General features: G+C 40.1%; 1 protein-coding gene across 10 annotated transcripts in view; it reads left to right on the top strand.

Annotated features, from left to right (window-relative positions):
* The window catches only part of LOC126479634 (N-alpha-acetyltransferase 80), a 149,111-nt gene that overhangs the window by 33,053 nt on the left and 92,037 nt on the right, over nt 1-24,021 (top strand). For 6 of the 10 annotated variants that reach the window (XM_050103802.1, XM_050103800.1, XM_050103801.1 and 3 more), the window contains one exon: nt 11,219-11,376. The exons of the other annotated variants lie outside the window; for them this stretch is intronic. In XM_050103802.1, coding sequence (XP_049959759.1) covers nt 11,285-11,376 — 92 coding nt within the window. In that variant the 5' untranslated portion in view covers nt 11,219-11,284. The remainder of the gene's footprint in view (nt 1-11,218; nt 11,377-24,021) is intronic. 10 annotated transcript variants of the gene reach the window in all.

The following is a 24,021-nucleotide window of genomic DNA, read 5'->3' on the forward strand; positions in this document are numbered from 1 at the left end:
CAGTGGAAAGAATGGGAATTTGTATTGGTGCTGATAACCACGCCGTTGAATGCCCCACGACCCAATATTATCATCATCATCATCATCATCATCATTGGGTCCTGCCTCATCCTGCTTGTACCGAACTGTGTTCACATCATGTGCCCATTGCCCCTATAAAGCCATGGTCCATCCCCTCCACAAAATTCCCTTATGCACCATTTAATGAGGTTTGTAGTTTCACCAGCTTCTCTTACATCTTTTGATGCAGAGTATATGTGAATAATTTGATTGTGTTATTAGCTGTGTACTGAAATTCTAGTCTAAAATGATATGTTATATTAAGTAGTACATGTAATAGATCCCCCAATAATTAAAGTTGAATAACTGCAAACTTTGTTGCAATGCTCAGAAAGAGTTCTTTTTCTTTGTGCTGTTAAATATTATTAAAATTGTTAATTTGGCACCACTTCCTTAACGGATTTTTACTATTCTTTATGTTGCACAGCTCAGAATTTGTATAGCTTGTATAGTTCATTAGTTATGGATGAAATTAGGCAAAATTATAAACAAACAAAAGAAACATACAAACAGAATTATAAATCTCAAGAATTAAAGGTTCTAAATCACATGTTTTGACCTCCAGCAGTGGATACTGCCTTGCTATATGTGTAAGTTTTTGCACTAGATTTCATACCAATTATCAAATTCCAGTTAAATGTTTCTCACTGGTGAATTAATTATGCTAAATTGCATGTAAGTACCACTCAAAGCACTTTGCCAAGAGCTACAGTTTGATTGCTTGATCTTCATTGTACATTCATTAATAAAGAGATTATTATACTTTAGCTGACTGACAATAAATTCACACCAGCTGTCATGTCGTGGCACCATCACGTCAAGATATATTTACACTGTTCGTCGCATCACAGCACATCAAGTCAATTCAAGTCACATGATCTCAACTCGCATGGCTGTCCTCAACTATTTTTTTCACATGAACTGCTATTTTTGTAAGATGGTTTTCAACTGTTTTTACACATGAGTTGCATATGCACAATGCAATGGATGCTGGAGCCACATTTGTATGAAAATGACATTTATTGGACTTTAATGGTTTGCAGCTTGCAAGAATAGTTTGTCTATTAGAGAAGGAAGACAGAAGTGGAAAAAAATAATGTGGTTCCGAAAAATGTCATTGTGTGGTACAGAGGGGGAATTTCACGTACTACACAAGAAGCTCAAGAAAGAGGAGTCTGCATTTTATATTTTAGAAAGTCGAAGCATCAGTTTTTTAAAAATTGATTTGTTATGTCAAATTGCATCCAGAATTACTAAAAGGTGCATGGTCTTATTAGCTGCCATCACATCCCATGAAAAAATAGTTTGTTTAAGGTTGAGCTTCATTGCTAACACAGTGCCAATTCTTGTACAGTAGTCATATCCTCTCAATACCTTTCCCTTCAATACATCTTGTACTTGGCTTTTAATAGTTCAAGTGCCTTATTTGTATTGGGGTTAGTTAGTGAAACTACTTAAATATTGACCACAGATGTTTGCAAAACAGTTTCACACACGATCCAGAGAGTTACTTAACAATAAATAAGCCTGCCACAATCACATATTTAAACAAACAGTTTGCAGTGTCTTTAGGTTTCAGTCCATTTCTTTATAAAACACTACAAGTGCCTGACAACATACAAATAAATTCCACCTACTAAACAGTCTCATTCTACCCACAGTACTTTTTCAGTTCAACTTTCAGCCATATTGCAGTCAATTGCATTGTAAAATATTAAATACGGTGCCGGTATGTATAAAAATCCACTTTATAAATGTAGTAGAGGGCAAGTAAATGAGTGCACTCATGTGGTACAATTCAAACTGCTGCCTCACTGCTTCAGTTAATGTTTCACGAAATTATAAATCTTAACAAAAGAAGTAACTAAACAATTTATAATAAACAACAAACAACTGATATCAACCACAAAAACCACGACAGAACAAAATATGGAGATCTAGGCTGTGTATCAGGAGAAAATAAACTTGGGGGTATGTGATCAACAAGGGACAGATGACGTCAGCCATCAAAACTTCCTTCCCGAGAAACCTCGATGGTGCTGTGATGTGACAGGATGGCCAGTGCAGATGCCGCCATGTGAAATGTGTTACAGAATGATGGGATGGTACATGAAGTGATATGACGGCCAGTGTGAATTGGCCTTTATAGGACGACTTAGATGCTGTGTCTTTAAATATGATGATTACAGATAAAATCTGCACAATAGCAGAATCACTGTGCTCCCCTCTTTCATAGGACATATTGTCCTTCATTGTATGATTGACCATTTGCTTTGTATGAGCACAAACAAGAACAATAGTTAGCTGCCATTGTGCGCTCAATGGCCAAGTGACATCATTTTCTATTATTCTGAACTTTCACAGAAACACATTGCCCACTGACAGACAGCTGTCAGCAGGTAGGGAAATGGGGCCAACACAAATTAGCGCAAGGACTCTCCTCTAGTGCAGTTTAAACGACTCTTGTAACCAAACCCTCTCTTTCACACACAAACACAATCCATTGTGTCCCAGACATCTGTTTTATTGTCACTTTGTTTTTGTGCCACTGGTAATTTTTGTATAAGATCACATTTATAATAGCACTGACATGTTTGACAGCTTTCTCCAGAAAAGCAAGCAACTACTAACTTATACAATCACTTGAAAATGGAAAAAATTGCCAAAATGAGCTCATTGTTATGTAAATATAATGAGTTAATGAAGTATCAGTTCCAGCAAAAACTTGGGCAAATATATGCAAATGGCTTTATGTGTCTGCAGATGTTAAGTGCAGTGTCTCATGCCCCACGTTCTTCCCACTGATGTAATATTCATAAACCTTCAAATTTATTATACTTCCTCCCTCATCCTCATGTATTTTCACATGTTTTTCTGTGCCTCCCTGTGCTACATGAACTTAATTTCACCCCTTACCTAACCACCCACCACTCACCCAACCCCCTCCCCTCACCCCTCTCTTCCCTTATTCAAGCACGAAAATACTGCTCTCGCCTGATCCAATTACACCTGCTGGCCATCTCTTCACACATATCCACCCAATGACCTGCGCTCCACTATTATCATATTTTTATTTGTTTTTCTCTCAGTATTTTCACATCAATTTGTTTGTTTTTGTCTTCCACTTTAGGACCTACTTCCTCAGGTTTCATGTTTTTCACTATGCTTCATCCATTTCATCCTTTTTATCATGCATCCTTGCTCTTTCCATCTGCACCAATGCAGAAAAGTTTGTCTGTCCCTAGCCAGAACACAGTCCCACATACGGTTCTTGCATTGTTGTGTAGCTTATGGTGTCCCCACAGATGGCCTCACCATCAAATTACCCGCCTTCCACAATGACCTTTGTCTGTTCAAATTCCGTCAGTTCATGACACTTCCCAACCTAGTCCTGCAAAACCATATAATCAGGGCCAAACCTCCTTCCAGTTCCTCCTTTCCATCTATAAAATTCTACAGCTCTGCAGTCCCAAATTCCTATGGACCACATCCCAAATGAAACCCTTGCCATCCATGAACTAAAGCAGCAAACACAGTGCACCCGAAAAACACTCCAACCTGTCCACAAGCTCTACAAGAGCCTCAATCAAACCTTCCCTCATAACCAACAAGCCCTGCCTTGCAGACCTACTATGTTAACCACACCCTCAGAAATTCCCACCACCACAAAGAATCCAGAACCTAAACAAACCCACAGCATGGTCATGGACCTGTCCTCCAGCAGCCTCAGTCCCACAGAAGTATCATTCCTTTCCAAAGGCCTTACCATTTGTATCACTCCCAAAGTGCCGGCCAGGGTGGCCGAGCGGTTCTAGGCGCTACAGTCTGGAACCACGTGACTGCTACGGTCACAGGTTCAAATCCTGCCTCGGACATGGATGTGTGTGATGTCCTTAGGCTAGTTAGGTTTAATTAGTTCTAAGTTCTAGGGGACTGATGACCTTAGAAGTTAAGTCCCATAGTGCTCAGAGCCATTTGAACTCCCAAAGTCACTCATGCTGGGCTTGTTAAAGACATTCTACCCTCCATATCCTTACAGTGGAGACACTTTTTCGCCACCAACCCTACTACCAATAAGACACAAACCAAAACCAAACTGGACCCTGCCTGACTCACTTCACTCCTCCATCCAACTATGAGCCACTACCCCCCCCCCCCCCCCCTCCCCCAATCATCACCTGTTAACTTTTCGAATTTCCTTATCTCGAAACTTGCCTCACCACCATTCCTCAAATCTCACAGTATGGAAACCAACCTACCATCCACCCATCCACGAAAAGAACCACACTCCACCAACTAAAAACTGACCCTGACCTTATAATCCTACATACTGACGTAGGCCGCACCACTATGGGTATCGACCCCAGGGATTACTTGGTGCAGGGTCTCCCCAGCTGTCAGGTAAGTCCACCTGCAAACCCTGTCAAAGTGGCCCCATTCAAAAAATCCAGCAGAATCTCCAGTCCCTCCTCAATCTCTTAGGTCCACCCATAACACCTCCCCTGATCTCTCTCTGTCCTCACTCCCACCACTACTATCTCCTACATGCTTCCTAAAGTTCATAAACCCAACCACCCAGACAGCCCCTTTGTGGCTAGTTACTGTTCCCCCACAGAGAGGATCTCTGTTTTTGTGCCCCTCACACACTATTAGTTCTCTTATGAAGGTATCACCTACAAAAAAAACCTCTGTACAGCAATGGGCACCCACATAGCACCTTCCTATGACAACCTGTTCATGGGTCATCTAGAGGTATCCTTGCTAACCACCAGAATCCCAAACCCTTCTGCTGGTTCAGATTCATTGATGATATCTTCGTGTTCTGGACCAAGAGTGAGGACACCGTATCCGCGTTCCTCCAGAACCTCTATACCATCTCCCCCATTCACTTCACATAGCCCCCCTCAACGCAAAAAACTACCTTCCACGAAGTTGACCTCCACCTCAACGACAGCTACATCAGTACCTCCATTCACATCAAACCTACCAATGACCAACAATACCTCCATATCCCCAGCTGCCACCAATTCCATACCAGGAAATCCCTTTGTTACAGGTTAGCCATTGGTGTCATCACATCTGTAGCGGTGAGCAGTCCCTCTCAAAATATGTCAAGATGCTCACAGAGGCCTTCACAGACCAAAATTACCTACCCAATCTTCTCCAGAAACAGATATTCCATGCTTTTTCTCTCCAGTGACTTATCACCTCCCACATACCCCCTGTCCTGCCACAAAGGAGCGCTCCTCTCATGACTCAGTAACACCAAGGACTGGAGCAGCTGCTTGTGTCATGGCTCATATCCCTCCAATAGACCTAGATGCAAGACCTGTCCCATACATCCTCCCACTACCACCTACTCCACTCCTGTCACAGGTGTCACCTCCCCCATCAAAGGCAGGGCCACCTACGAAAGCAGCAATGTGATCTACCAACTAAGCTGCAACCACTATGTCACTTTCTATGTGGGTACGACAACTATCAAGCTGTCTGTCTACATGATTGTGTACTGCCAAAATTATGGCCAATAGACATCTGGACTACCCGTTGCAGAACATACTGCCCAGCATGATGTGCTTCACTTTAATAACTGAACTGTGCATGTGGGAAGTCTCCCTGGACCTAAACCTTCACTAGCTCCAGCCTCCCACATACCTATCCCCATCCTTGCTCCCATTCCAGTACTACACATCATCTATCCCAACAATGCACCTACATACTTTCGCCTTATATACTTCTCTACCTGTCCCCCTTCCCTCCAACGCAGCCTCCTGACATTGTACCTAACAACCTTATCTTGTCCCCATCTAGTCCTTGTATGCTCCACCAGACAGCACTAGCATCTTCCACCACCCATACCCTCCTCCTCCCTACCTTCTTACCCCCACCACCCACATCTGATTGCTGCTCCATCAGACACAGTTGCAGTTGGGCTCTAGCACACTGTGACAGTGACCATGTGTGTGTGAGTTGTCCTTGTGTTAATGTTTTCTACTTCAGGATACAAACTTTATCCGAAAGTTTTAATATTTTGGCAGTCTTTTTCATTTGCCTGTCTGCAAGTCAATGCCTTCTCTATAGAGTGAAAACACACTTGACTTAGCAACAAATAATCCTGAGTTATTGTTGTTGTTGTTGTGGTCTTCAGTCCTGATGCTGTTTGATGCAGCTCTCCATGCTACTCTATCCTGTGCAAGCTGCTTCATCTCCCAGTACGTACTGCAGCCTACATCCTTCTGAATCTTCTTAGTGTATTCATCTCTAGGTGTCCCTCTACAATTTTTACCCTCCATGCTGCCCTCCAATACTAAATTGGTGATCCCTTAATGCCTCAGAACATGTCCTACCAACCGATCCCTTCTTCTAGTCAAGTTGTGCCACAAATTTCTCTTCTCCCCAATTCTATTCAATACCTCCTCATTAGTCATGTGATCTACCCATATAATCTTCAGCATTCTTCTGTAGCACCACATTTTGATGTTAACAAATTTCTCTTCTTCAGAAACACTTTCCTTGCCATTGTCAGTCTACATTTTATATCCTCTCTACTTCGATCATCATCAGTTACTTTGCTCCCCAAATAGCAAAACTCCTTTACTAGTTTAAGTGTCTCATTTCCTAATCTAATACCCTCAGCATCACCTGATTTAATTGGACTACATTCCATTATCCTCGTTTTGCTTTTGTTGATGTTCATCTTATACCCGCCTTTCAAGACACTGTCCATTCTGTTCAACTGCTCTTCCAGGTCCTTTGCTGTCTCTAACAGAATTACAATGTCAATGGCAAACCTCAAAGTTTTTATTTCCTCTCCATGGATTTTAATACGTTCTCTGAATTTTTCATTTGTTTCCTTCACTGCTTGCCCAATATACAGATTGAATAACATTGGGGAAAGGCTACAAGCCTGTCTCACTCCCTTCCAAACCACTGCTTCCCTTTCATGCCCCTCGACTCTTATAACTGCCATCTGGTTTCTGTACAAATTGTAAATAGCCTTTTGCTCCCTGTATTTTACCCCTGCCACCTTCAGAATTTGAAAGAGGGTATTCCAGTCAACATTGTCAAAAGCTTTCTCTAAGTCTACAAATGCTATAAACGTAGGTTTGCCTTTCCTTAATCTTTCTTCTAAGATAAGTCGTAGGGTCAGTATTGCCTCACGCGTTCCAACATTTCTACGGAATCCAAACTGATCTTCCCCGAGGTCGGCTTCTACCAGTCTTTCCATTCGCCTGTAAAGAATTCGTGTTAGTATTTTGCAGCTGTGACTTATTAAACTGATAGTTCGGTAATTTTCACATCTGTCAACACCTGCTTTCTTTGGGATTGGAATTACTATATTCTTCTTGAAGTCTGAGGGTATTTCACCTGTCTCATACATTTTGCTCACCAGATGGTAGAGTTTTGTCAGGACTGGCTCTCCCAAGGCTGTCAATAGTTCTAATGGAATGTTGTTTACTCCAGGGGCATTGTTTCGACTTAGGTCTTTCAGCACTCTGGCAAACTTCACGCAGTATCACGTCTCTCATTTCATCTTCATCTACATCCTCTTCCGTTTCCATAATATTACCCTGAAGTACATCACCCTTGTATAGACACTCTATATACTCCTTCCAACTTTCTGCTTTCTCTTCTTTGCTTAGAACTGGGTTTCCATCTGAGCTCTTGATATTCATGCAAGTGGTTCTCTTTTCTCCAAAGGTCTCTTTAATTTTCCTGTAGGCAGTATCTGTCTTACCCCTAGTGAGATAAGATTCTACATCCTTACATTTGTCCTCTAGCCATGCCTGCTTAGCCATTTTGCACTTCCTGTCGATCTCATTTTTGAGACGTTTGTATTCCTTTTTGCCTGTTTCATTTACTGCATTTTTATATTTTCTTCTTTCATCAATTAAATTCAATATTTCTTCTGTCACCCAAGGATTTCTACTAGCCTTCGTCTTTTACCTACTTGATCCTCTGCTGCCTTCACTACTTCATCCCTCAAAGTTACCCATTCTTCTTTTACTGTATTTATTTCCCCCATTCTTGTCAATTGTTCCCCTATGCTCTCCCTGAAACTCTGTACAACCTCTGGTTTAGTCAGTTTATCCAGGTCCCATCTCCTTAAATTCCCACCTTTTTGCAGTTTCTTCAGTTTTAATCTACAATTCGTAACCAATAGGTTGTGGTCAGAGTCCGCATCTGCCCCTGGAAATGTCTTACAATTTGAAACCTGGTTCCTAAATCTCTGTCTTACCATTATATAATCTATCTGAAACCTGTCAGTATCTCCAGGCTTCTTCCATGTATACAATCTTCTTTTATGATTCTTGAACCAAGTGTTAGCTATGATTAAGTTATGCTCTGTGCAAAATTCTACCAGGCGGCTTCCTCTTTCATTTCTTCCCCCCAGTCCATATTCACCTACTACGTTTCCTTCTCTTCCTTTTCCTACTATCATATTCCAGTCACCCATGACTATTAAATTTTCGTCTCCCTTCACTATCTGAATAATTTCTTTTATCTTATCATACATTTCTTCAATTTCTTTGTCATCTGCAGAGCTAGTTGGGATATAAACTTGTACTACTGTAGTAGGCATGGGCTTCGTGTCTATCTTGGCCACAATAATGCGTTCACTATGCTGTTTGTAGTAGTTTATTCATTATTAAACTTACTCTTGCATTACCCCTATTTGATTTTGTATTTATAACCCTGTATTCACTTTACCAGAAGTCTTGTTCCTCCTGCCACCGAACTTCGCTAATTCCCAATATATCTAACTTTAACCTATCCATTTCCATTTTTAAATTTTCTAACCTACCTACTCGATTAGGGGATCTGACATTCCATGCTCCGATCCGTAGAACACCAGTTTTCTTTCCCCTGATAACGACATCCTCTTGAGTAGTCCCCTCCCGGAGATCCGAATGGGGGACTATTTTACCTCCAGAATAGTTTACCCAAGAGGACGCCATCATCATTGAACCATACAGTAAAAAGCTGCATGCCCTCGGGAAAAATTACGGCTGTAGTTTCCCCTTGCTTCGAGCATCAAAACTGATACAGGGATTAGTGAACGCAGGGTTGTCGTAGTGAGACTGATTACTGTAACCCCCAAATCCTCCAAAAATAAATGAAAAATATACCTATTCAAAAAAGCAGATAAAAATTCACTTGATGCTTTTCTGAGAGGCAATCTCCACTCATTCCAAATTAATAATATAAGTGCAGACCAGATGTGGCAGCAGCTGAGAGATTTATACCACATAAATAACAAATGATAGAGTTCATCCTCCTCAGTACACAAAACGAGTTAGAACATTGTTGCAGAAACAATGAAACAAACATGCCAGATTTAAACAGATGCAAAATCCTCAAGATTGGCGATCTTGTACAGAAGCTCAAAGTTTAGCGCGGACTTCAATGTGAGATGTTTATAACAGTTTCCACAACGAAACTGTGTCTCAAAACCTGGCAGAAAATACAAAGAGATTCTGGTCGTATGTGAACTTTGTTAACGGCAAGAAACAATCAATGCCTTCTCTGCATGATAGCAATGGATGTACTATCCAAGACAGTGCTGCCAAAGCAAAGTTACTAAACACAGCCTTCCGAAATGCCTTCACAATAGAAGATGAGGTAAATATTTCAGAATTCAAATCAAGAACAGCTGCCAACATGAGTGACGTCGAAGTAAATATCCTTCGAGTAGGAAAGCAACTTAAATCAGTTAATAAAAAATAAGTCTCCTGATCCAGACTGTATATCAATTAGGTTCCTTTCAGAGAAACACAACTAGCTCTTAATTCACATGAAGTGTTGAGTGCTATTGACAAGGGATTTCAGATCATTTCCATATTTCTGGATTTCCGGAAGGCTTTTGACACTGTACCACACAAGGGTCTTGTAGTGAATTTGCGTGCTTATGGAATATTGTCTCAGTTATGTGACTAGATTTGTGATTTACCGACAGAAAGAGCACAGTTCATAGTAATTGACGGAAAGTCATCGAGTAAAATAGAAGCAATTTATGGCGTTACCCAAGGTAGTGTTACAAGCCCTTTGCTGTTCCTTGTCCACATAAACGATTTGGGAGACAATCTGAGCAGCAATCTTTGGTTGTTTGCAGATGACGCAGTCATTTATTGACTAATAAAGTCATCAGATGATCAACACAAATTTCAAAACGATTTAGAAAAGATATCTGAATGGTGGGAAAATTGGCAGTTGACCCTAAATAACGAAAAGTGTGAGGTCATCCACATGAGAGCTAAAAGGAATTCGTTAAATTTCGGTTACACGATAAATCAGCATAATCTAAAGGCCGTAAATTACAATTATGAACAACTTAAATTGGAAGGAACAGATAGAAAATGTTGTGGGAAAGGCTAACCAGAGACTGTGTTTTATTGGCAGGACAATGTAACAGATCTACTAAGGAGACTGCCTACAATATGCTTATTCATCCTCTTTTAGAATACTGCTGCGTGGTGTGCGATCCTTACCAGACAGGACTGACAGAATACATCGAAAAAGTTCAAAGAGGAGCAGCACATTATGTACTATGGCGAAATATGGGAAAGAGTGTCACTGAAATGATACAGGATTTGGGCTGGACATCATTAAAAGAAAGGCGTTTTTCATTGTGATGAAATCTTCTCACAAAATTCCAGTCATCAACTTTCTCCTCCAAATGTGAAAATATTTTGTTGAAACCGACCTACGTAGGGAGAAGCGATCACCATCATAAAATAAGGGAAATCAGAGCTCGTACGGAAAGAAATAGGTGTTTGTGCTTTCTGTGCACTATACGAGATTGGGATAATAGAGAAGTGTGAAGGTGGTTCGATGAACCCTCTGCCAGATACTTAAAAGTGCTTTGCAGAGTATCCATATAGATGTAGATGTAGGGTGAGTAGCAAGGTATCCTTTCCGTATTGTTGTTATCCAGTACTCAGATGAGTTTGTTTTGTGGCTTAACATATTTCATGCAAGGGCAGCTATGTTTGTATTAATTTAGGAAATCTGTGCTTTCTGTGCATGAGAAGTAGTGTCATAATTATCAATCATAAATGACAAAGATGCTCTTCCAATACACAAAAGATGCATATTCATACGTACTGAGAGGCCCTGAAGAGGGATCTTGTATTGAGATTATGGATCTTTTTTGCAGAGTTGGTGTTAGGTGACTTCACTATTTTTTTTCCTAAATTACATTGATGTCCACAATTAAAATTCAATGGAAGTTCTGAAAATCCATGAACATCCTAATCTGGTAGAAGAGTGTTGCAGTCTGATAAATATGGAATGGCCGAGGAGTAAGACAGCAAGGTATGTTAATTATTATAAGTAGAAAGAAACATAAATTTTGCAATTTCCCTCAGTATTTATTTTCACTTATGTATTTCATGTTCTGGTGATCCTTGTTGTGAATATGTCACTGAATATGGAACGTGTCAGTTGTACAAGTTTGTTGTGGTTACATTCTATGGTATTATGTAAATAATACTAATCAGTTTCATATTGAAGTATCAACAACTTATGTTCTGTTATAGAAAAATAAATTGTGCAGATCAATAGATAGTACAGAAAAATTAAAGCTTATAGAAGATCTAATATAGAAAAAAATTTATGTTTGCAATAATGAATAGTCAGGGTCACAGATAAGGATGTGGGAATGTATTTGAGAGTTGTAGATACATTTATCCTATACTTTGTGGTTCAGAAACTCTTCTGTTGTGTGAAATGATCCTTGTAACAGGAACTGCCTTGAGTGTTTTTTAAACAAGAGCTCATCATCTACTAAACAATTCATTTGTGAAGGGATGGCATTAAAAATCTTACAGCCACTGAAATGGGTCCCTTTCTGTACCATACTCAGGTTTGCATGCGCATAGTGGACAGCATCTTTTCTTCTAGAAATCAACACTATGATACACGCTATTTGGTTGGTTCAAAAATGGGCTTTTTTCATTATGAAACATATCGGAGAGAATATATATTGCACAGTGGACATGAGGACTTCAACCTCTGGGGTGTACTCCACTCATGATCTTATCGCTCTTTCCTCTGCATGTAGCACTTTTTTAGCTAGTGACTGATTTCCCCAAAATATGATTCCATATGCCATAATGGTGCGAAAATAAACATAATAAGCTGACACAATGGATTCCATATTATATAAGAGCAGACAATGCATAAAACATAATTTGCAGAATTCAGTCTTTTGCACGGATCTGCAGTGTGGTTTGTTCAGTTTAGTATGCTATCAATATGTAAGCCTAGGTGCTTTAACCCTGTAAGTAGTACTTGGATATGTGCCATGGTATTAGGCCATTGGCACACTACACTTCAAAAATTCTGTCAATGATGTCTGCACAGTCCGGCCACCAGACGCTGCCTCTGGTGGGTAACATGACTTGTGCGCATGGCACAGCATCTGCCTCACCTGCTACTGAGGCCCTCCTCTTCATAAGTGCAGCACAGCTGGCACTCACTCTCATATTGTGTTCATACTTACTGTCAGCAACTGTTTGTATCAGTACCTGGATTGTTTCTATGTTTGTGTCTATGTTCTCATTGATTGTTTGCTTGTATGTGTAAGAAGAATAAACTGTGGTTAATTTTGGCTGTGATGTTTGTATCTTACAGAATGATACAATTGCAGGTGAGTGTGGTGTTCACTTGTGCATGCTCAGTCTATTTCATTGTTCCTTCAGTTTTCTGTCCATGGAGGCAGTGATCTAATCTCTCCTCGAGCAGCAGCAGGCTCTTAACAGTTGCTATCACAAACTTGTCAGCCACACTGACTATGCAGGCTTTGGGGACACCATTAGTACTCAGTGATATGTGACGCTATCATTCATTGGCTTCTGACAAAGAGGTGCGTCAATGCACACAGCAATGTGAGTCCATCTTTAGCTGAATTGTTAAATATTGCTCTATCATTTGAGGTGTCTCATGCTGCAGGTGATTAGATTGAGGCTTGGTGTGACATCGCCGTGGTAGCTCCTGTTTCTGGTTGTCGGGTGTAAGTCAGTTCTCAGAGGGAGGATGATATGACAGTCATACAAACATGACTCCTGTGCTGCACTGGACAGCAGTGTGCCAAACAACAACAATAACTACAGAAACAGCAGTTCTCTGCGCTCCCATCATGCCTGTACTGTTTCTTGCAACATGACAAGGTTGCATGCCCTAAGTGCTGGACAGTTCACAACAACTGTAGGAAAACAGAACATATAGCATCTGTGCGTTGTTCCGAGCCCACTCCTACATACATGAATGTGGATGTTAATTTTGTGTCTCCAGTGACTACAAATTGTAACAAACTCTTTATCGAAGTGTGAGCAATGGACAAAGTGCTCAGACTATAAGTGGACACAGGACATATAGCATCTGTGCATTGTTCCAAGCCCACTCCTACAGACTGTACTTAACTGACAAACTTATGTGGATTTGAGATCTCCTGGCATTGTCTCCAGTTACTCAGTGTTTGGTGAGTTACAACAGGCAGCCTTTTCCAATTTGATGTGACTAGTGCACCGTGATTTTTCAGCATTTTTTGGAACAACTGAAAATGTCCATTCTGGGGTGCATCAACTATCTCAATGACATCGTTGTAACGAATACATCCATAGAAAAGCGTACGTAACTTACGCACCTTGTTCATGATCTTACTCGTACATACTGCAGGGTTGAAATGCAACTTGGTCAAGTCACACTTTTTTCGCCCATCCGTTGTGTATTTGGGATTTGGGGTTTCTCGGGATGGTGTTAAACCTTTACTTTGTCATCTCACTGTGGTCACAGCTGTGCCTCACCCTACAAATGCCAAAGAACCCCAAGTATTTTCACATAAAATTGTTTCCTATCACAGATTTATTCTGGTGGTCACCACATTGGCTTATCTCCTCCACAAGTTGCTCCACAAGAACATTCCTTTTTAGTGGCTGCCACCCTACAAGGGTACATTCAAGATTTGAAATTTAAATCGCATTCTGCTCCTTGTTTGTCTACTTTCCATCCTGGCCACCATCTGGTTTTGGCCACAAACGCCTCTCAGTATGGACTCTAGGTAACTCTTGTGCGTTGATATGAGGATGGCTCCAAATGTCCGATAGCTAACTCATCAAAAACACTCAACCACGCTCAGCAGTGCTACTCCCAAGTTGAAAAGGAAGCTTTTGCTATTAGAGTGTCCTTTTCCCTTAAGGGAGAGGGGTACCATAACCCCGTGTGTAATACTTGGATATGCCACGGCACCAGGCCACTGGTGCACTACACTTCAAATATTCACCAATGGCATCCGTGGCACCGTCTACCAGAGCCCTCTTGTTTATAAGTGCAGTGCAGTTGGCACTTGCTCTCATTTTCTATTCCTACTTATAATCAGCAACTGCTTGTATCAGTATCTGGATTGTTTCTATGCATGTGTCTATGTTCTCAACTGCTGTTCACTTGTTTGTGGAAAAATAATAAACTTTGCCTCATTGTGGTTGTGCTGTAGTTTGTGTCTTACAGTATTATACACTAGGTACTTTGAACTATCCATCTTAGCTATCTGCTGTTCACCTAGGTTTTTTCCTGTTTCCTCATCTTTAAAGGCTATGTTGAACTGAGTACAAGAAAGACCACTTACATTAAACCAGTTCACAGTATCCCTCAAAACTTTATTGGCTGACACACCAAGTTAGTCTATGGAATTATCTATAAGTAGTGTAGTTTCATCAGTGAAGATGGTAAATTTACAATATTCTGTATAAAGAGGAAAATCATTAATGAAAAGTAGGAGCTCCGGAATTGAGTCCGAAGGCACTCTACATGTGATGGTATCCCATTTTGATGATGTTGAGGCATCGTCTCGACTGTCCAGTACAATTTTCTGTTTTCTATTTGAAAGATACAATTCAAGCCATTTCCCTGCTGCACCACTTATTACTAGATGAAGTTTTGTGTACAAGTATTTTGTGAGTGACACAGTCAGACACTTTTGTTAGGTCACAAAATATTCCAACCATCTTCATTTTTTTAAGAACTCCAAAATATTGGCAGTAAAAGCAAATATTTCAAATTATGTTGATAACACCGTCTGAAATCCAAACTTACTTTTGTTGATGATATTATGCTCGCTGAGATGCTTGACAATCCTCACTAGTTCCTCTAAAATCTTTGGAAAACTTGTTAGGGTGAGATTGGCTGATAGTTTGCACTCTCTGCCTTATCTCCTGTCTTACACAGAGATTTTACAACTGCATACTTAAGCTGTTCAGGAATTATTCCTTGCCTAAGTGATGCATTGAAAATTTGTTAAAGAATTTTGCTTATGTGCCTACAGCAGGATTTTAATAATTTGCTAAATATGCTGTCAGTTCCAGTAGAGTTTTCTTCTTTCAGAGTTTTGATGACGCAGTTTCTGTAACAGTCATTATTGTTACTTGGCTCTGTTGCACAGTACTAGTTACACGTGCTTCCAGAAAATTCATGGCTTGATTTATAGAGCCTTGCGGTCCTGTTTGTTCTGTTACTGTTAAAAAATGTGTGTTGACTGTATCAGGAATTGATGTTGGGTCACTAACAAGATGATCCTCATTTTTTATTGCACTTTTCCCTGTTTCCTTCTTTACAAAATTCCAAATAGTTTTTACTTTACTGATTGAGTTATCAATTTCTTCTTTCATGAATATGTTCTTTGAAGCCTCTATGGTTTTGTTAACAGTTTACCTTATGCAGATTTTATGTGCAAAATGCATTCTTTGGATACAGTTCTTGATTAAACAGCAACTTACCTCTACACTTTTAAATTTTCTTTGTGGAAATGACAAACATAAAGCTAAAGTAATTACATGTACGAGAATTTTTCCATAATTATAACCTTTCCTGTCAATTTTTGCTGTTTTAACATTCAGATATTTCCTCTTTCCAAATGTGTTCTGTGTTGCCTTTCATTTAGAGTTTGACTGTATACTTGTTTGTGAACGGTGAAGCAATGTGTCTAATAGAAGTAACCACAATAACTCACATCTGTGGAATGTACAGTACATACAGGGTGAGTCAAGAAGATATGCAAATATTTTAATTTGTTATTCTACAAGTAAAATTGAAGAAAACAGTTCACATAAACATAGGTCTGCAAATGTTTAGTAGTGGAGTTATGGCTAATAAAAGATTTTGCCTGAAATTTGGCAGCTTCACTAATATGAAGCCATTGCAAAACTGTACGAAATTAAAGTAAAGCATGATTTCCATTTAGTTTGTTGTTATTGATCTGGTGAATCTAATAAAACATGTCCCAGATGTCTATCTGCAGTAGTTTGCCAGAACATCCAGAGAAGCAAAGATAATACCAGTAAATTTGTTTATTTTTCATTAAGAATGTAGACATGTTTGATAACTCCTGATGGATTCTATGAACTCAAAACTGTGATGTTTGGACTATGTAACATTCTACCCATCTTCAAACATATGATGGATAACCTGCTGCAACACCTTAAAAGGACAACATGTCTTTGCTATATGGATGATATTGTTACTTTTGCAAAGACATTCAAAGAATATCTGTGATTCCTGACAACAGTCTTGAAGTGTGTTCAGACTGCAGGCTTCTATGTGAATGCAGAAATATGTCTCTTTGTTGCCCTGGAAATAAAAATGTCAGGCACCTAGTTGATACCAATGGAGTCCATCCCAATCCAGAAAAAATAACAGCAGGCATAGATTTACTGACTCCTCAGCATATTCACGATGTGAGAAGTTTCTTCTGAATGTGCTCCTGCTACTGGCAATTCATAAAGGATATTTGCACCAAGGCAGATCCCTTGCAAGAACTACCACAGGGAGACACCATATTTTCCTGTAATGAGGTGCAAGAAGGACAACCTCTGTAGGAGAATGGTCAATGTGACAGACTCTCCTGTGAGGAACCCAGGTTTGATTTCCAGTGCTGCAACTGTTCCTTGGTGGGAGGAGTGGACCGTGGTGAACTCAGCCTCATGATGCCAATCGAGGAGCTAACTGATTGACAGGTTGTGGCCCCAAGGTCAGAATGTCGACAATGGCTGGGAGTGTGGTATGCTGACCCATTGCCCCTCCAGACTGGATCCATTGGTGAATAGCTAAGTATGACATTTCCCAGTCAGCCTCTATTTGCCAGTAGCTACTGCATGTCCATAGTTGAGGAAAACTTTACCCCTGACAGTGTGCAGGGATGGGTAGAAATTTTTCTTCAGATTTTGTTCAGTCATCTGAAGTTGATACAGAAACACCATGTGCCCTCCTCCTTCAGATGGAACACTTTGGAAAACCAAGGGCTCTCCGAAGGTTCAGTGATGTCATCTTGCAACATCTTATCCAGTTCCTCCTGGATTATCTATTGTTCAGTTGCTGACTTTGTCTCTCATTCAGGCCAAATCCTATTGGCAGTTTGATAGTGGCTCCTCCAATGCACTGTCTGTAATGGTAGTGGAACATGCTTCTTAATCTTTGACACAAGGCTGCCCTTCCTTGACTGCTTTGGCTGCTCCTATGCACATACCTTTGAGGGTGAGCTATGACTGTTCATGACAGTGATCCGAAGTTCTCCTTGACCACCTGCACTGCTTATAATCATCACTAGCATGTAATATATTTTGTTAGCCAGAGTAATTTTTTGCAGGTGAGTGAAGCTTCACATTTTGACTGAAACTCTGAATTGAAGACTGGAGCTTGTCTTGATGATGGAGGTGGGACAAATTGTCTTGAATGGCAAATGACTGCACATAACAGTCTTTTATGCGGTCTTGTTGGAGTCTTGTTTTTTGTGTGTCTTTTTCCTGCATTTGAGCAGGATCGGGAAGGCTGGTAAGGAAGTTGGCATGGTTAATTTAAGGGGTGGCCTGATGCCGTTCCTGTCACGATGCCTTTACCCCTTACGACGGAACATGTGCACCCCAACTGTCTGTGTGTAGTTTATTAATCTGAAAGTGTGAAAAAGCTTCTCTAAATGTTTGTGAATCATGTACATGATATGGAACTTGGGTATTAGCCTGGTATTCACCTAGTCAGATGTGGGGAAACCATCTAAAAACCACATTCAGGCTGTGGTTAATGCACTGGGTGGATTCAACCTGTGGCCAGTACACCTACCTGTTCTGCAAGTGGTGGTGGTGGGGGGGGGGGGGGGGGGGGGGGGAGAGGGGAAGAGGGAGGAGTGTTGGATTTCATTTGAACTCATTGAATTAACTTTGTCAATTTGGAGCTCTGATCTTCCAAAATCGACTGCCTGTGATGTCTGCAGGAAGTCCAGTCCAAGAATAACATTATGATTACATTATGTTAATACAACAAATTTAAAAGGCTTTGTTCTGTCATTGATAGTTATTCTTTCAATACAGGCTTCTATCAGCTGAGCATATTTCCCGTTTGCAACCTTCAGCACAACTTGTTTCATATTGTGGAACATAGTTTTCTTTAGCTGATGATAATAAGCTTTTGACATAACAGAAAAAGAATCCCATGCAGTAGTGTACAACTTGTTCAAGGCATCCTCAGTGGAAAAATACTGATGTGTTGTCCTGCAACCTCCAAATTTTTGTTCTGCTGCTGGGCATTATACAGGGTGATTCAAAAAGAATACCGCAACTTTAAAAATGTGTATTTAATGAAAGAAACATAATATAACCTTCTGTTATACATCATTACAAAGAGTATTTAAAAAGTTTTTTTTTTTCACTCAAAAACAAGTTCAGAGATGTTCAATATGGCCCCCTCCAGACACTCTAGCAATATCAACCCGATACTCCAACTCGTTCCATACTCTCTGTAGCATATCAGGCATAACAGTTTGGATAGCTGCTGTTATTTCTCGTTTCAAATCATCAATGGTGGCTGGGAGAGGTGGCCGAAACACCATATACTTAACGTACCCCCATAAGAAAAAATCGCAGGGGTAAGATCAGGGCTTCTTGGAGGCCAGTGATGAAGTGCTCTGTCACGGGCTGCCTGGCGGCCGATCCATCGCCTCGGGTAGTTGACGTTCAGGTAGTTACGGACAGATAAGTGCCAATGTGGTGGTGCTCCATCCTGCTGAAATATGAATTGTTGTGCTTCTTGTTTGAGCTGAGGGAACAGCCAATTCTCTAACATCTCCAGATACTGTAGTCCAGTTACAGTAGCACCTTCGAAGAAAAAGGGACCAAAAACTTTATTGGCTGAAATGGCACAGAAAACGTTCACCTTAGGCGAGTCACGTTCATACTGAGTTGTTTCCCGCGGATTCTCAGTGCACGCTGAACAACTGTCGTCGATTCACTTCTGCCGTACTCAATAACACAAAAAGCTTTCTGTTGAGCGGTCGCCATCTTAGCATCAACTGACGCTGACGCCTAGTCAGCAGCGCCTCAAGCGAACAAATGTACAACTAAATGAAACTTTATAGCTCCCTTAATTCGCCGACAGATAGTGCTTAGCTCTGCCTTTTGTCGTTGCAGAGTTTTAAATTCCTAAAGTTGTGGTATTCTTTTTGAATCACCCTGTACTTAGTTGTACATATGTTAGTCAGATGTGGAGTTATTATTTGGTGGCTACAGCTTAAATCTGAGTTGGCCGTGTCCATTCTCCCTGGAAAACTATGCTGGTGGTGGAGATTGGTGCTAAAGAACAATACACATCTTCTTCAACATTCCCTATTTCCTCCTGACATATGGGATCAAAATCAATGGCTGCTATCTCTTGCTTTTGTAATCCAACAGTTCAGGCTGTCATAAAATACTGTGTCTCTTCTCTTACTATTTAGCATATGAGAGAAGCGAGATTGTGGTAGTCTTCCATATCTGCCATAGGGACCACATTTGGGAGTCATTCATACTTCTTTCAATTGGTTCTCTTATGCTACATTTTCTTGATGCACTGGCATCACTTGTGATGTAAGGTCAAAATATTCTTAATGAAAAACTGTATGACATTGGATCCTGCTCTTGACTTGTTCTTCTGATAAGCAGGGTTGCTGCTGATTGTTACCAAATGTCTTCTTCATTTCAACCTGGAATTTGTCCCAGCTATTGAGCTTCTCTTCATTGTTCGTAAATCACTACTGAATTGTGTCGACCATGAAGTACACATTTGCCAAACAGATCATGTCATCCCACCAGTTTTATTTGGCGACTCAGTCAAATCCTTTCAGTCATTTCATCACTTCATTACCAGCTTCTTCGGATGCCTGATGTGCACCTGACTTTTTGCTGTTTTTGAATTCATTGGTTTCCTAAATATACAGTCCTTGGGAATAATGTACTGCTTGTATTCTGGTTGCTATCCATGTTGGTGATGGCTTTTACATTACCCAATTTGAGCCACGGAGATGTAGATGTTATGAAGTAATCGCCATCTCCACCAAATAGTCATGCTGTAACCACAATAAAGTCCAAATGTCAGGGTCATCATTGAAGCACAATACTTGGCACTGAATTCAAGTTTATTACAAATACCGATGTACAGACAAAGTAGAACTGAACTCCTGAATGGAGAGTGCTGCTCTTTATGCAAATATTGAGCATTCAAGAATATGCAAACATTACAAAAATAAGAAATTTCGAGAACCTCCCAGGAATGATAAATAGTGATTGGATAACAAATAACTGCGAGTGTTACATTCATCATACATTGACTTCTGCAGATATTTTACTCAGTGTTGCATGTCCGTTAGCACCGACAATTCTACGCAAACACTGCTGCTCTCAGTCATTAAGTGAAGGTCATTGGCCACTGCATTGTCTGTGGTGAGAGGTAATGACTGAAATTTAGTACTCTTAGCATACTCTTGACACTGTGGATCTAAGAATATTGAATTCCCTAAAGATTTATGAAATGGAATATCCCCTGTGTCTACCTCCAACTACCATTCCATGTTTGAAGCCAGTTAATCCATTTCATGTGGTCATAATCATATGGCAAACCTTTTCACATGAATCACCTGAATACAAATGACAGCTCCACCAAGGCACTGCACTTTTATACCTTGTGTATACAATTCTACCATCATCTGTATATGTGCGTATCACATATCGCATGACTTTTGTCACCTCAGTGTATAGTTCAATGCGACATCCATTATGTGAATGCTGTATCACTTAAGAGTTATTGTAACTGGTTGAAACCCATCATTATTAAATTGATACTGTACAACTGGTGCTATTTGGCCTTTGTTTATTTACATACACTTGTGGGCAGTTCTAACACCATGATGGACAAAATAATCAATATCTTTTCTGCTCTTATTTATAGTTTGATTTCCATTACTATCTGCCTCTTACATGTTTGTCATGATGGGTTTTGAACAGTTTCTCTTTGTTTTGTATATTTCTAAGCTTGCCTCAATAAATGTGTGGAGGATTGTCCTTAATAACTCTTAATAACTAAGCTCATATTAAACACTCTGCGCAAGCATTTGCTGTAGCTTTTCATGGTATTTTATAACTAGAGCTAACGCCAGTCATAGTACCAAAACGAAATTTCACATATAAAAAAAATCAACCTTAGGCAGAAACATTTTACTGTAATTACATGTTATTAGTTAATCCAAAATTTTAAAATTATCATCATGATTCAGGAGCTCCAACTAGAATGTGTTTTCAAACCAGTATACTGTGTATAACATTTATTACTATACATGCTGTGTGTTGTTTTGAAGACGCCTGTATCTTTACTCTGTGTGTCACACATATACTGTGATAATGGATTTGTATCTACATCTGTTTGTTGCAAAGGCACTGGTGCATGTTCTTCAGATGTGAATCCATTCCAGGGATGTATAAAGTGGTCATGATTAAACTGAATTTTGTGCAAATGATGCCATTTGGCATTGAAAGATCTTAATACCAAAAGTAATTATGATTTTGTGAAAGTGGAAACAGCATTTGAAGGAGGAAACAAAATCAGTTAAGGAGAGTAGAAAAAAATAATAAAACACAGATGGAAGAAGGCATTATAACGTGGCAGGTACCAGAAAACTTTGTAGCAGTTCAGGAAGATATGCAACTGGAACAAACTACATATGAAAATGAAGTTTTCACTAATGTGTAACAGCTGATTTTAACTTTTTACTTACCACAGGATTTTAGATACATTGTCAAGGACAGATAGAAAACTACAAGCTGCAGGTGTGGTCAGGCTGTAACTTCTGATGCATATGAAGCTACTCTGTGCTTTGATGCTTCGTCTGGGTGGCAGTGATAGGCAAGGTGGTGGCTGATACAGGAGTGTGCAGCTGATACTGGCTCATTGGCAGAGGACTGGTAGTGAAGGCCTCAGAGGTCAGCTCACGTTGCAGACTGTCACCATAGTACTAGGATAGGAGGAACTCCAAATCATAGGCCCAGTTGTCCAGCATATGCTGAACAGTTGGGGGATCAGCTGTTCAATTGGATGATGCACAATGGACATCTAATTATCATGGTTGCTTCTTCAATGCCCTTGTGGCAGAATGGACATGTATAAATAATGCCTCAATGATTGTTTGGTTGCTGGTAGTGGCAACACCATGTAGCAACATCGATACAGTGCCGAATCAACATGTAATATGGATGATGACTAGGGCTTCAGTGATGTTTTCAGCTGTAAAGTAACTCCCACAACAGATGCTAAAAGTATATCGCATCGGATTGTAACACCCTTCGAAAAATTTGATCCCTGAGAACTCTTTCATAACTGGCTCCGGAGACTGTACACATAGGGTGTGAATAGAGACTACATTTGCTTCTGTAGTTAAATACTTTTACTATTGTCAATACTATTCATGCTCCTTTCAGCTATTTACACTGCCTCATTCATGCAACACGACATCCTCTGCATTACTGTCAAATTCATTTGGCTCCTGTAGCAGTGTCATAGAGGCTCTTAGTGACCCTACTGGTTGTACATGCCCTTGTTGTACTTTAACCATAAGCTAACTTATTTCCAAAGAACTATCACTTTGTGGTGCTCACTCATTGTATAACGCAACAAGAATTGTCAACCCAAATTTAAATGGTCTAAATTTACATGTAATCAAGGGGTGACCTAATCTCATTATGTTACACTAAACAGACTTAAGTGTTTTAGTTAACTGATCAGTTCCATGTGTGGAATTCTCAGGAAAAAAGAATTAAATTTACTGTGTAACTCAAAAGCAAAAAACTGTACTCATATACTCACCCCTTACCTTTACTTGTGTCATTCTCTGACATTAAATGTAGTTCCCACAGGTATATAGTACCAATATTACTGAATAATAAGCATGCATGGACTCAGAAGTGCATTTAGTTATTTGAAATACACTGAAACTTCCAACCCATGCAAATGTGTATGTTCCCTTCCAACTAAACTTACGCAAGATGCTGATGTCACCCCAAGCAAGTTGACTTCTTCAAGTTTCATCAAATTCCAGAAGTAGCCTCTGTGAGTTAGTGGAAACAGATTCTTGCATCTTGCAGCAAGTATTTGTCAGACTTGCCAGTTGCTGGCAGTTTTTCTCAAACTTACAGATGTTGTGTGTGTTCAGTACTGATACAAAAATGTCAGTGTTGGAAAGGAGATTGGTAACAAGACAGATGCACTGAGGCAGATGTATCACTGGAACCCCTAAACATATATTATTTATTTGTTGCCTATTTAGCCTGACCAAATTAGAGCTTTAAGGCCCTCTCTCCCATCTGATCAGGAACAATACATACCAAAGATATTACAGAAACATTAACAGGAATAATAATAATAATAATAATAATAATTCTGTGGAGGCCCAGGAAAAGAATAGGCCTCCGGTATGTTCTGCCAGTCGTAAAAGGCGACAAAAAGAACGAACCACTAATAGGGCTAACCCCCCTTTTAGTGTGATTAGTTGGTTCAGGACGGAACTAATGAAGCCTCAGACAAGCACTGTCATGGTCGGGGACGACGCTTGAACCCTATGCCCGTCCACAATGGTAATGACACTGCTAGCCACACGGAAAATGATTTAAATCCAAA

This window comes from Schistocerca serialis, chromosome 1, assembly GCF_023864345.2.
Source record: "Schistocerca serialis cubense isolate TAMUIC-IGC-003099 chromosome 1, iqSchSeri2.2, whole genome shotgun sequence".
In the NCBI taxonomy this organism is placed as follows: domain Eukaryota; kingdom Metazoa; phylum Arthropoda; class Insecta; order Orthoptera; family Acrididae; genus Schistocerca; species Schistocerca serialis.